The following is a 15483-nucleotide window of genomic DNA, read 5'->3' on the forward strand; positions in this document are numbered from 1 at the left end:
ACGGCACCTGTTTCGATAGAGAATTTACATCTCTATTTACATCTAATGCTAATCGGCTGATTATCATATGATATCCGGTCGATAACCGGCCTATTCACCGGACATCGTAGGAATATCGCCCGAGTATCTTACGGACAAACGATAGCTATATATAGTTTAACCAGTCCCGGCCGAATGTTGGGCGGTGTGATTGTCGGTTGATTTCCGCTCGGATATCGGACGATACTAAAGGATATGTGAAGGATATGTGTCCGGTTATGAAAATCCACGGGACACCGGAGACAATTTAGTTTCCAGTTATATTTTTCGGGCACTTCCAGGATGCTGCCCAAGAGCCTTGGCCACCGGCCGGCCATATCTGGTGTCTAGCCGCGGCCAAAATATCTACAAATCGTGCCGGGAGTACATCCTAAGCCTAATCGGGTTGTAAATGAGTAGATACGGTCAGATCATGAACCAAAGTTGTGATCTACAATTTTAATTAACATTTTTGCAGTATTTTTGTTAGTAAATGTAAAGTTATTTCTGCTGATATCTAAATATTTGGTTTTGATTATCCTTACATGATACATTCCATGTTTCAAGAAATAACAACTAAAAGTATACTTTAAACAGTGATATCAACATGGGTATTCGTATCAGAAAGATGTACACAAGATAACAACAATAAACTGTATAGAAAATGTTGATACAAATAGGAAATGGTAAATAAAACAAAAACTTTCAAATACTAGTTCTCCAGAGGGAGAATATAATTTTTATATAAACATTAAAAAGAATAAAAGTCCCTTCCACAAATTTTCGGCCTCTTGGCCATCTTCACGTACAAAGAAACACAATAAAAGCTAGATGAAATCCATCTTGAACGTTTTGATATCAGTTTGAAGTGAACCTCATCATAGATTCTACATAAACTAAAACTAGTGTGGTGAAAACAGACTACGTGATGTGATAGTAAACTAATGCTTAATAATGTGATATCAACATCTACACAAATCACATAAATATGTGGTCTGGAATTAGTTCATGTCAAGCACCAAAAACTTATTTAAGGTGAATTTTCAAGCTTTTCAAATGAGGCGTATTCCGAATATATTATCTTGTCTTACCTATTACATTCTCGTGTTGACTATTGTTGTCCTCTTTGATTGGACAATGTACAAAACATAAAATCGGCAAAATAATAAAACACGCTGCAGAGCCAATTCGCTATGTGAATTGTCATAATATCTTCAAGCATTATATATTTAGATGAAAAAAACTTACATTTGATATTGGAACAGTAAATTCTAATCCGATGATTAAAACAAGACACATGGCTATCATTAACTGAATAACTTCGAATACATTTATTCAAACATTCCTGCAATAACTCTTACGTATAAAACTATAAACTTTAGGGTCTTTTAAAATAATTGTGCTCAGCTATAAATATGTTGTAAGACAACATGTATTTATATGTTAACGAGATAGGTAGTATAGTATGAACTATGCTGAAGTTATAGTACGGTGTTAATTTTTATATGAAAAAGGGTTACATTGTTGCTTTAATGCTAGAGTAGTTAATCAATATAAAAAAAACGTGCACTGTGAGGAGAGCGAAACCAAAGATTCGAACTTCGAACAACCTCAACCAATCACACGAACAACCTAAACAACCAATCGCACGAAAAACCTAACTATCCAATCGCACGACCAACCTAACCAACCAATCACACGAACAACCTTATCAACCAATCACACGACCAACCTAACTAACCAATCACATGACCAACCTAACCAACCAATCAAACGACCAATCTAACCAACACCAATCACACGACCAACCTAACCAACCAATCACACGAACAACAAAAACAACCAATCACACGACCAACCTAACCAACCAATCACACGAACAACCTAACCAACCAATCACACGACCAACCTAACCAACCAATCACACGACCAACCTAACCAATCAATCACACGAACAACCAATCACACGAACAACCAACCAACCAATCACACACAACCAACCAACCAATCACACGACCAACCTAACCAACCAATCACACGAACAACCTAACCAACCAATCACACGACCAACCTAACCAACCAATCACACGAACAACCTAACCAACCAATCACACGAACAACCTAACCAACCAATCACACGAACAACCTAACCAACCACACACACGAACAACCTAACAACCAATCACACGACCAACCTAACCAACCAATCACAACAACCTAACCAACCAATCAACGACCAAAAACCAACCAATCACACGAACAACCTAACCAACCAATCACAACGAACAACAACCAACCAATCACACGACCAACCTAACCAACCAATCACACGAACAACTAACCAACCAATCACACGAACAACCTAACCAACCAATCACACGACAACCTAACCAACATCACAAAACCATCCAACAACAACAACCAATCACACGACCAACCTAACCAACCAATCACAAACACACAACACCAACCAATCAATCACACGAACAACCTAACCAACCAATCACACGAACAACCAAACCAACCAATCACACGACCAACCTAACCAACCAATCACACGACCAACCTAACCAACCAATCACACGAACAACCTAACCAACCAATCACACGACCAACCTAACCAACCAATCACACGACCAACCTAACCAACCAATCACACGAACAACCTAACCAACCAATCACACGACCAACCTAACCAACCAATCACACGAACAACCAAACCAACCAATCACACGAACAACCAAACCAACCAATCACACGACCAACCTAACCAACCAATCACACGACCAACCTAACCAACCAATCACACGAACCCAAAACAACACCAATCACACGACCAACCTAACCAACCAACACACACCAACCAAACAACAATCACACGACAACCAAACAACCAATCACACGACCACCTAACCAACCAATCACACGAACAACCAACCAACCAATCACACGACCAACCTAACCAACCAATCACACGACCAACCTAACCAACCAATCACACGACCAACCTAACCAACCAATCACACGACCAACCTAACCAACCAATCACACGACCAACCTAACAACCAATCACACGACCAACCTAACAACCAATCACACGACCAACCTAACACCAACCAATCACACGAACAACCTTAACCAACCAATCACACGACCAACCTAACAACCAATCACACGACCAACCTAACTAACCAATCACACGACCAACCTAACAACCAATCACAGACCAATCAACCAATCACGACACAACCTAACCAACCAACAATCACACGACCAACCTAACCAACCAATCACACGACCAACCTAACCAACCAATCACACGAACCAACCAAACAACCACACACGACCAACCTAACCAACCAATCACACACAACCAACCTAACCAACCAATCACACGAACAACCAACAACCAATCACACGAACAACCAAACCAACCAATCACACGACCAGCCTTATCAACCAATCACACGAACAACCTAACCAACCAATCACACGACCAGCCTAACCAACCAATCACACGAACAACCAAACCAACCAATCACACGACCACCTAATCAACCAATCACACGAACAACCTAACCAACCAATCACACGACCAACCTAACCAACCAATCACACGAACAACCTAACCAACCAATCACACGACAAACCTAACCAACCAATCACACGACCAACCTAACCAACCAATCACACGAACAACAAACCAACCAATCACACACGAACAACCTAACCAACCAATCACACGAACAACAACCAATCACAGACAACCTCCACCAATCACACGAACAACCTAACCAACCAATCACAGAACAACCTAACCAACCAATCACAAACAACCTACCAACCAATCACACGACCAACCTAACCAACCAATCACACGAACAACCTAACCAACCAATCACACGACCAACCTAACCAACCAATCACATGACCAACCTAACCAACCAATCACACGAACAACCTAACCAAACCAATCACACGACCAACCTAACCAACCAATCACACGAACCAACCAAACCAACCAAATCACACGACCAACCTAACCAACCAATCACACGAACAACCTAACCAACCAATCACACGAACAACCTCAACCAATCACACGACCAACCTAACCAAAAACCAATCACACGACAACCTAACCAACCAATCACACGACCAACCTAACCAACCAATCACACGACAAAACCTAACCACCAATCACACGAACAACCTAACCAACCAATCACACGACCAACCTAACCAACCAATCACACGACAACCTAACCAACCAATCACACGAACAACCTAACAACACACGAACAACCTAACCAACCAATCACACGACCAACCTAACAACCAATCACACGACCAACCTACCAACCAATCACACGACAACCTAACCAACCAATCACACGACCAACCTAACCAACCAATCACACGACCAACCTAACCAACCAATCACATGAACAACCTAATCAACCAATCACACGAACAACCTAACCAACCAATCACACGACCAACCTACACAATCAACCAATCACAGACCAACCTAACTAACCAATCACATGACCAACCTAACCAACCAATCACACGAACAACCTTACCAACCAATCACACGAACAACCTAACCAACCAATCACACGACCAGCCTTACCAACCAATCACACGAACAACCAAACCAACCAAACACACACGACCAGCCTATCAACCAATCACACGACAACCTAACCTAACCAACCAAACAACCTCAACAATCCACGACAACCTCATAACCAACCAATCAACACACACAACAACCAAACCAACCAATCACACGACCACCTTATCAACCAATCACACGAACAACCTAACCAACCAATCACACGACCAACCTTATCAACCAATCACACGAACAACCAAACCAACCAATCACACGATCAGCCTTATCAACCAATCACACGAACAACCTAACCAACCAATCACACGACCAGCCTTATCAACCAATCACACGAACAACCAAACCAACCAGTCGCACGCCGTATAACCTGATCCTGCTTAAATTCATCTTAGTAGAACAGTATGTATAATATACTATCTTATTTTATTTTGTAATGATTTTTTTTTCTATTTTCGTCCTCTAAAAAAATTCAAAATTATAAAAGTATCAAATGCTATTTTTGAAACTATGTTATAATTGTAAATTGGTCGTAAATGTTGTATACTTGATCATATGCAAGATGAGTTATTGTCTGAATATGTTATCAAAATAAAATAAAGTTTGTTTTTATCTTTTTTTTTAAATTTACAATATAATATTACCGTAAGTATACATTATACTATTTTATCACATAACCGGCCCGTCCAGCCATGACATTCGGCCATGTCATAAATATCATAAGACACATATGTAATAACTCTATTATAACGTCACATATAGATTTGACCTCATAATATATATATATGACGTCGCATGATTGTTTTAGTAGACGGAAACGTCACATCCGAGCCGGATTTTACTGTTATATATATATAGACGAAATTCAAAGTTTGACTTATTATATTTCCATTAATAAAATAGAATCTTACACTTGTGACTATGTGATGTAAACTTTATCAAACTCGTTAAATAAGTTAATATGCCACTCGCCAAAAGGCTCGTGACATATCAAATGATTGAACTCGTTTGATAAATTCCATATCACATAGTCATCCATGTAAAATCCTCTATATCGTAAGTATATCATCAAACTCCGAATACTATACAAATTATAAATTGATATAAATGGTTTCCTTACAAGATTTTTTTCCATACAACAACTATTTGTTAAGGATTGTATGCATTGGTTACATGTATCTCTCGTAAACAGTAGAAAAGATATTAGCAAAGTCCAGACATGATGAAGACATCGTTGAGTTATTTAACGAATCACAACTGTACTCAGACGTGTCTACATGATTGTGTATCTCTGTTATAAGTGCCCCTCAGTCATACTCCTACCACACAGCATCAATTTACCCCAATACAAATTACGTAGGGTATTTTACCTCTGAATTATTCACGCACATACAATTAGTTGGCTTAGTTGTTTACCTCCATTTGATCACTTGTAAGAGGATTTTTTGAAATGACAAAATAAGATAAGCAGTAATTATTCCCAGCAGTATGCGAAATGAAATGATGGGCATCAGCCAAAAGTATTGATGTATCAAATAAACCAGACGTGACAAATTTTATTGTCCACTATAATCCGGATATGGTAGAATAACACATAATTAAGGTGTTGTTCATTCAAAACATCAGCAGTTTATACAGTTTATATAATTATATATATCGAATTTGGTGTCTGTTTATCTACATGGCCATTGTATCTTTATATATTGTTCGGTATGTTTAAAGGTAGGCTTCGCCTAACCAAATACGTTTTTGTAAAACCCGATAAACGAAAGTAGGCCATGGGCTAGGAGGGTCCCACATGCACCCCCCCCCCAAAACCTCCGAACCAATATTTTTTCTGAACCCTTATGACCTACTGATCACAAATCCAAATGTTAACATTGCATAAGTTGGGATGAACTTCCGGTTATGACGGCATCAAGATGGCCGCCATTTAGAATTTCACTAAAAATTGAAAAATAGTCATAACATTAACATTTTTCAACCGAAGTAGACAAATGAGGTATCAAAATGACCACAATAGAACAACAAATACATATCAGGACCAAAAAATCCAATATATGTAGTGATTTCTACGCAGAAAATGAAAAAATCGGATTTAAAGCTCAAAAATGGTGATTTTTCAGCAATTTTTTGCTATTTTGTTTGACGCAGCAAATTTGTTTCCCAACAACAATCTATTATTTCTAATAAGTTTTTTTACCACTTACCAATCAGTTTCAACAACAACAACAACAAAAACCAATGTTAACATTGTATAGGTTCCGGTTATGACGTCATCAAGATGGCCACCATCTCGAATTTCACTAAAAATGAAGAATAGTCATAACACTAATATTTTTCAATTAAAGTAGGCAAATGTGGTATCAAAATGACCACAATAGAAAGACAAATACATATCAGGACCACATAATCCAAAATGTGTAGTGATTTGTACGGAAGAAATAAAAAATAAGCTTTTAAGCTCAAAAATGGTGATTTTTCAGCAAATTTTTCATAGTTGGCTTGACGCAGCAGAAATGTTTCCCAACAACAAATTATTACTCGTAATCAGTTATATAAACTCCTATCAATCATTAAAAACAAAAACAACAACAAAAATATATAGAAATGCAAAAAAAAAAGAATTATTGTTATACCCTCAATTTTGTAGATGAGCAGCGTCTCAAAAATAACACAACACCTACTGATAGCGTAACAAATGTAACCTAAGCTAAGCCTGTGTTTCCGTTAATATCATTAACAGTTCCCAAAGTTTCAAACATTGAAAATGAGCACATTCATTATTTATTTCCTATGCATAGCATAAGCAAAATGTCAGATGGTTACTAAAATGTCACTAATATGTCTTTACCTGGTTCTCAATGATAACCATTATCATTGTGCATGCTTTCTCGCCTCACTGACCTATCCACTGAAGAGACTCGGCATATCTGGTAGCTGGTACATGCAGTCCAAATCAGAGTACTCGAGATATCAGTATCCAATTCGTCGAAATCCAGATCAACGTCTTCGATGTCGATGAGCTCATGTGACACTGCATTACCAGTGTTGTTCTAGCCTTTTATGACCCATCCATGGCCAGAGTTCATATAAAAAAAACAGGTTCAGGGATGTGGGATCTCTTTCAGATTCTAACATATCGTACGTATATGCTATTTCAGACTTCTCCGGCATAATGGAAATTACACCAGATGCACATTCTTCCAATGGTGAAATTGGTTCTCCTTAGCACATAACTCCATAATTCGTATGAAGTACTATTCATCAATCTTGTGGACCCTCGTGCAACCATAAATGGCACAGGTGATATCATCGAGGTTATTAATGAGGGTATAAATGTTAATTGTTTTTCATTGGTCTGACTTTTGCCACTCTCTTAAAGGTGCTGGTTGTGTCACATCTGGTGTATGCGCAAAGAGACCATTGAAGATTTTCCAGTAAAAAGTTATCTAAAGTGCTTTCCAGACTTGGCAAAGAGTGAAACTTCACTGCAGACCTCATTTATGACCTCAAAGAATCCACCTATCCACCTGTGCCACCTATGGTCACTGAGGTTCACAAGAATGAGGAATTGTGCTTCATACGAATTAAGGAGAACCAACTCAACCCTCCGCAGAATGTTGATCTGGTGTCTTTTCCATCATACCGGGGAAGTCTGGAACATCATATACAATATATGAATCTAGGTGAAACTAGGTTGGAAACAGGAAGAGCTCCCACATTCCTGAAGCCGATGTTTCAGATCTGAACTCTGACCATGGACAGTTGACAAGTTTGAACCACGATGGTAACCCTGTAATGTAATGTCACATCAGGTCACCGAGGTCTGGCGAGAAAGCACGCACAACGAAAATAATTAGCATTAAGAACTAGTGAAAGAAATATGTGACACTGTAGTAACCATCTTATATTTCCTTGCGTTATACACAGGAAATAAACAATTGATGTGCTCATTCTAAAAGACACAATATGTTTCGAAAAGTGTCATGGTATTTACGGAACTTTAATTTGATACCCTATAGCTATTAGTTAGCGTTTTGCTGTAATAATTTAGTTTGAGAGGCTACTAGTCTACAAAATTTCGAACATGAAAATGGATTATTTTGAAGTCCCACTTAGATATTCAGCCAACTTTAAATTCAAATTTGTTAAGATATAAATCGTCAATAGCCAATGTTATATTCAGGAAATTCCAAGACACCAGGAAACTGTAGTGTTAGCGGTTTGGAAAAAAATAACAATCATTTGCCGCATCCGGTGATGTTTTGTAAACCAAATGATGGTATAACAATTCTCTTTTGTATTTCTATATATTCTATCTATATATGAAAAAATGCTAAACAATTACCATTTTTGAGCTTAAAATATTTTTTCCTGCGTTCAAATCACTACATATATTGGATTATTTGGTCCTGACATGTATTTGTTGTTCTATTGTGGTCATTTTGATACCTCATTGTCTACTTCAGTTGAAAAATGTCAATGTTATGACTATTTTTCATTTTTCAGTGAAATTCGAGATGGTGGCCATCTTGATGACGTCATAACCGGAACTTATACGATGTTAACATTGGTTTTGGTTGTTTTTGATATCTCATTTGTACAGAAGAAGGGGACGACATGAATATATATCCAGGAAAAATAAAAACTGTTGTCCATGACTTATACATTCCGCATGGACTTACACCGGAAGCGTCGTTACTTGTCGCTACACCTTCTGTTATGTCCGTGATCATATCAGCTGTCCACTTGGAGTATCAGGATGATTCCATCACGATGACCAATAGGACATATATACGGCTTATGGAGGAGAGCTTAAACATAGTAAGTAAGGATAACACATTCATTTGATGGCATATGTTTAACGTAAACTTCTACAACGAAAAAGAGATTAACCGTTGTATTTTGTATAATATAAAGTAATTGTTTTTGTTTTACGTTCATTACGAATATGATATGTTTCAACGAACTGAACCTGTAATTGTTTCTAAATTGATGTTCAAATGGTTCATATTTCAATTTTTGTACATGAAAAACCACCCTTCGTATGAAGTAATGCGCCTAATAAATAATAGGCCTAAATCTAAATAATTGCTGTTTAAAAAAAGTGCAAATATCAAAGACAGATTTCTTCAATTTTAATTATATTTACACGAACTCTCTTTATGCAATTTACGAGTTTCTTTTTTGACAAGGGTGGAGGGGGAAGGGTTTGCAGGCTCAAGCATTAGGCATATTCTACACATTTGATAGGTTTAGTTATGCTTTGATTGGGTATATCGGATCAATTTCTCTCCTTTTACCGTTTTATTGACCCATTTTTATCGATCGAGTCGAGCAACATAGCGGTACCGAAGTCCGAAGGACAATAAAATGTGCCATGTCCATGTGTGACGTGCGTCGTTATGGCTATATCAGAACGCCTCCGGTACAATCAAATGATGAACCAATTTAATAGACAGATTTCTTAAAGAGTGTTAATTTACCTTTGAATCAGTTGTATATGTCAAGGTTAAAGGCTATATAAATTATCAAAACAATGCCGATCCGGTCCCATCACGTCACGACGACTCTCCATTTTGAATCGAAGCGGGAGACAACCGTATTACACAGTCTAGACATTATCCTCCCGCGGCTTTGGCGGACAAATTTTGCAATAGTTTCTAAATCGATCGTAAAAGTTTTATGTTTCACCTGGATTACGCTGATAAGATTATAGTTTCTAAATAAATGTATTGGAAATTGTAAAATGGCATTGTAGACTCGCGAAACTTTTTAATTAAAAACTTATTAATAATTAAATACGATTGAAGTCAAATATTAGTATTGAATCTTGTTTTGGCAGAAGTGATGAATTGGGTTCCTTCTAAAACAATTTTAACATTAACTCTTCAATCAATGTATTTAAAGAGGAATTAAAGACATCACCCCACGAAATCGACCAAAGTGGAGCAGTTCAATTCATCACCCTATGGAATCGATCGTAGCAAAATTCAATTCTTAAAACACCTTGATATTTTGAGAAAAAAATTATCTGATGTGATATTGCTTCCTTTCTCTTCATTATCAATAGTCTTGAAGAAGGGATGTGGAAACGATTCTCGTAAATAATCTATAACATCTTCACTCCAATGATCATAATCGAATTTGTGAAGCTCAATGGTTACAAAAAATACCATCATACAAATTGACAGCTTTGCTTTTATTCAGTTGATTTTCAACGAAATCGAACCATGATTTTTCAGGATAGAACATTTTAGAGCCATAAAACTAAGATTGTCATTGGCAAGAATGTTATCATAATTATAATAAAGTTAATTCTCTTTTTTAAATTAATTATACATTTTCCTGCTATTATATAACATTGATGCCATTGTGTTTTATCTTGGAATAAATACCAATCCAAATTATATTCAGCATTAATATAAGGTTGATGGTATTATAAATATTGTTGTTTTTTAAATTAAAAAAAAATCATTAATTTATATCTCCAAGCAACAAATGCTCATAAAAATGATTATTTAATTAAAATAAGTATAAATGACGGTCAATCATATATGCTTGAAGAGCTAAGAGATTTGTCATAATCCAAGCGTCTGCTTGAAAACATCAAGTTGTCTCCCTAACCATGAAACTGCATTTATACATTCTTAAGTAACAAAAAAAATGAACTTCTAAGATAGAAAAAAAAACACTTCAAGTTTTAAAGAATAGTTTTCGTATTATGACTTTTTAGTACATGTATTTGTCATTTTTATCATCTGCTAACAGAAATATGTATTGGTTGTTAGGGTATTCTATGGAAATGATGAGTCTTACTGATTAACGTCGTGTTTTTCCTGTCCGCTGCTGACAGACATGGCAAGTGTCAATGGTCACTTTATTTTAGGCATAAAATTCGCCATTGGTTTCAAGGAGAGCATTGTATTGAATCCTCTTAGCTAACGAAATGGCGATTGCATGGGTTGAGTAATATATTTATAATCACACATCAGAACCATAAAAATCATACCAATTCAAGTGAGCATAGAACATAGTGATTTGAAAACAATTTGTCGAATTTCAATCCTTCTTTTGGTCATGCAGAAAACAACATTCTGACACAATTGTCTTACTATTATATATATATATAATCCTACCTAAAAACTTCTAAGTAACTGTCGGCATAGTGTTTAAGTTACCCCATTTCTAGATAAGTCTTTCCCAATAATGCAAAACGTGGAACGGTACTATTCAAGTCTAATATTTAATCTAAAATTTGAGAATTTTGTTAAAAGTTGAAAATCTAGGACACAAACAATATTATGCTTAATTTATTCACTACAGGTTTGTAACTTTAGCAGGCAGGGCACGTACGTTTTCGGGAATATGAGCTGTAACGGAACACGCGTCTTGGTCAATGCTGCGAGCACGAGTAGTTCTCTTTCAACTGGTTCACATCCCATTACGTCAAACAATGCTGCAAGTACAACTACTCCCCCTTCAACTGGTTCCTACTCCACCACCTCGGCCAATACTTCAGCGAACATCAATGAAACAGACTCAGTGATGACGAATTATCCTTGTACGTTTTGCTTGGTAAAACTTGTTGTTGAATACTTGATGGCTAATATAGCAGGGGTCTCCGATACGTCCACAAGGTCTGTGGCCGCAACCTTGGTCTCAGAAAACACAACAATGGAAGTTTCGTCCACACTAGTGTTACGACCGATCATCGTAAGTACAACATCTGTTGGTAATGATTGACCATAAAATAAATAAAGCTATGAACGGTATAATTGGGATTAGTTTCCTATATCGTGTACATTTACATCCTAAAGGTACACTACATCCTCCTTCCTAATGCTCACTCACATTAGGGTACGTCCATATAGATAAAAGTCAGTTCATGAGTGATTATAGTTTATATAATTTTTGTTTTCTCACTGTAATAATAAATTGGGTCATCCCCTGGAAAACTAAGAATCAATTCAATCCAGCATATCATTCCAGCTCAGGGACAAACCCCAGTCGGATGATGATAGTTACTAAGTTATACTATTGTCGATCTCAGTAGGCTTGTGTCTACAACACATGCATCGGTACAGTATCATATAAATATCTGGGTATGGACTGAAATATCTTTGAAATAACGTAACGTCACTACAGTGTAAAGGGAGTTTCCGATCTAACGGTCAACAAGCACCTAATTGACTATGATATAGGCCTATCATTGATATGTCAACTTTAAACAGTGGAATAAGTGAGGTAATGGATAGCTGTCCAGCTCGAATAACCCTGTCACTTACCCTTTACCCGCCTTGCCTACATACATTGATCCTTCATCCCCGTAATTTCCGTCAACTGTCATCACTGTTTAAGACTATTAAATCAAACCCCTTTCATAATTTCTAATTAAGCACCGTCTATGTTTCTCCACTAGCAGATATAATGAATGAAATATTTCCTTTCAACAGTCATATATTACATATTAGTAAACGGGACGGTTTTGTGACAGCAAAATTTATTTGTTTATAACCTTTAACGTTTTATTGAATAAAATGTGACCGGTATCCCTGCTGTCGAAAAAATATTGTGTCGAGGTGTTTGCATTATCTGAGCTAGTTTGACAATATTTAATAGGTTAAGAAGATGCATTGCTTTTATGTCATAATTTCAGCCGATTTTCATCTTGAAGCGGGCGTTTTTTCATTGTTTTTGTGTGCCCGATATCACTTCCGGTGACGTAGGTTGTCCCCATTGACACATAACACACTACTGAACACACCGTTGCATAACTTCATTTTATTGTTTAAAACTGGCTTATTATGGTAACTTAGCGCTTGCACATCTGTTTAAATAATATGTATTTTACACATTGCAGAATGCTTCTATGAATTCAAACTTCTCTACCGATATTGCTGACTCGGTCAACTTTCCAAAGAATAATTTGGCACACTTCAAAGTAAAGATGTCACTCCGAAGTCCGTTATCGACATACAGACTGAAGTTAATCACCTAATACTTATGATAGTGTCTGTTCGCATAACGTTTATTATTATACCTCACTTTCATTTAGAATGTTCTGATTGGATTAAACTTGATCACATGACATTGAATAAGTTAGATGTTTCCCCCGGAATTGGAAGGCGAGGGAAATAACCCCCGAGGGAAATAACTCCCGAGGGAAATAACCCCAGGGAAATAACCCGTTGGAAGCTCCACACGTGACCGGAAGTTGACGTCATCTGCAACGTCAACCAACAATGGCAACGGTGTTGTTTATTTTTTTTTTGTAGCCCAACGAATTTAACAACGTTGTTGTTGGGAAATATCTTCATGGGTTCTTTTAACAGAGATTTCTTTTAATTTTGTTCGGTATAATAAAATAATTATGTCCCTATGTGTCGGGATACATCTAGAATTGTCTCCCTGAAAAGAGTTATTTTCTCTCGGGCTTCGCCCTCGAGAAAATAACTCTTTCCAGGGAGACAATTCTAGATGTATCCCTCCACAGAGGGCCATAATTGTATATTGGCGAACATTACAGAGATATCCTATCCCCATCATTGAGAGAGGAAGCGATGTGTTCCGGGGGATGACAAACGTACACCTTAGACTTAGGCTACCTACCCAATGAAGGTAAATATACACCTTGGACTCTGGTTACCTACCCAATAAAGGTAAATATACACCTTGGACTCTGGTTACCTACCCAATAAAGGTAAATATATATCTAAGACTTTGGTTACCTAAACAATAAAGGTAAATATACACCTTACAATTTGGTTACCTACTCAATAAAGGTAAATATACACCTTAGACTCTGGCTACCTACCTAATAAAAGTAAATATACACCCTAGACTCTGGTGACATACTCTGCCGTTTTAGCAGAATCTATGATATCGAAACGTTTAGTATGTATATCTGTATGGTTACAGTATAACATATGTCAACTGCCATTCTTTATCAAAACACGATGACTATAATCCAACCAAATACAGTAAAATGATACTTTAACAATAAGCATTTCAAATAACTTTTCGGTATCCCAAAGCAGAAAGTTGGTTCATCTATTTTTAATAGATTCATTTTTTATCTTTTAAAATACTAGCGAATCCCATATAAAACGAACACAAATGTGCCCTCTGGTTCTAATGCAAATAAATGATATTAATTTGTTGCATTTTGAACGTTTTTACACTATCAGAAAATAAGATATGATGCATATGATATTTAGAAATAACCATTATATCGCTATGTACAATTTAATGACTTGCAAACATTATCAATTGTTTGGCGGCTGAAGATTAATATAATATACGCATTATCTTTTCTTCTAATAATTACTTGTTTTCTATTTGTTTTTTAAGAATATGACAACAGTGGCTCTTCAGCCGAAGCTGACATAGTAGAATTTGAAATCGTGTTGATGTTGCGATACGATGTCGTGGTAGGGGAGAGATACACTCTTGACTTGGACTTGGAAGTAGATTCACTGGTAGTGACGAATTCTACAAAGTATTTCAACGCGGTCTATGAAGCGCCTGTAAGTGCATAGTGTAGTCCTTTTTCCTTCGAAAGCATGTAAAGTGACCAAATTCAAGCCGAAGGAAAATATGTTATGCACATTAATATTTGTTGTGAGAAGAATATTATTTCTATCCATCACATCAACACAGACCTGGATGTAGGGGTTGAGACAATTTTCATACCGTTACCAATAGTTGCAGCTTCAGTATTCCAGTTTTCACTGTCGATGGTGTCATTTTCTGTTGGTCGTAGGAGAAAATAAATCAGGCAAAGTTATATCAAATAGATAGGATATCTCTCATGGATGATTTCT

The 15483-nt window shown here is 36.8% G+C and overlaps 1 protein-coding gene and 1 pseudogene across 1 annotated transcript; both read left to right on the forward strand.

The window, feature by feature from the left end:
• Positions 1–4462: 4462 nt before the first annotated feature.
• Positions 4463–5023, forward strand: LOC138320725 (salivary glue protein Sgs-3-like). Its single transcript, XM_069263935.1, has one exon. It carries the CDS (start codon positions 4463–4465, stop codon positions 5021–5023), a length of 561 nt encoding a protein of 186 aa, XP_069120036.1.
• Positions 5024–9253: 4230 nt separating this feature from the next.
• Positions 9254–15198, forward strand: LOC138320799 (uncharacterized; annotated as a pseudogene).
• Positions 15199–15483: the final 285 nt, after the last annotated feature.

Source organism: Argopecten irradians, chromosome 1 (genome assembly GCF_041381155.1).
Source record: "Argopecten irradians isolate NY chromosome 1, Ai_NY, whole genome shotgun sequence".
NCBI lineage: Eukaryota > Metazoa > Mollusca > Bivalvia > Pectinida > Pectinidae > Argopecten > Argopecten irradians.

What these genes read in the sequence shown, in the direction of transcription:
- LOC138320725 (XM_069263935.1), top strand. Translation starts at nt 4,463, where the DNA reads ATGAACAACCTAATCAACCAATCACACGAACAACCTAACCAACCAATC.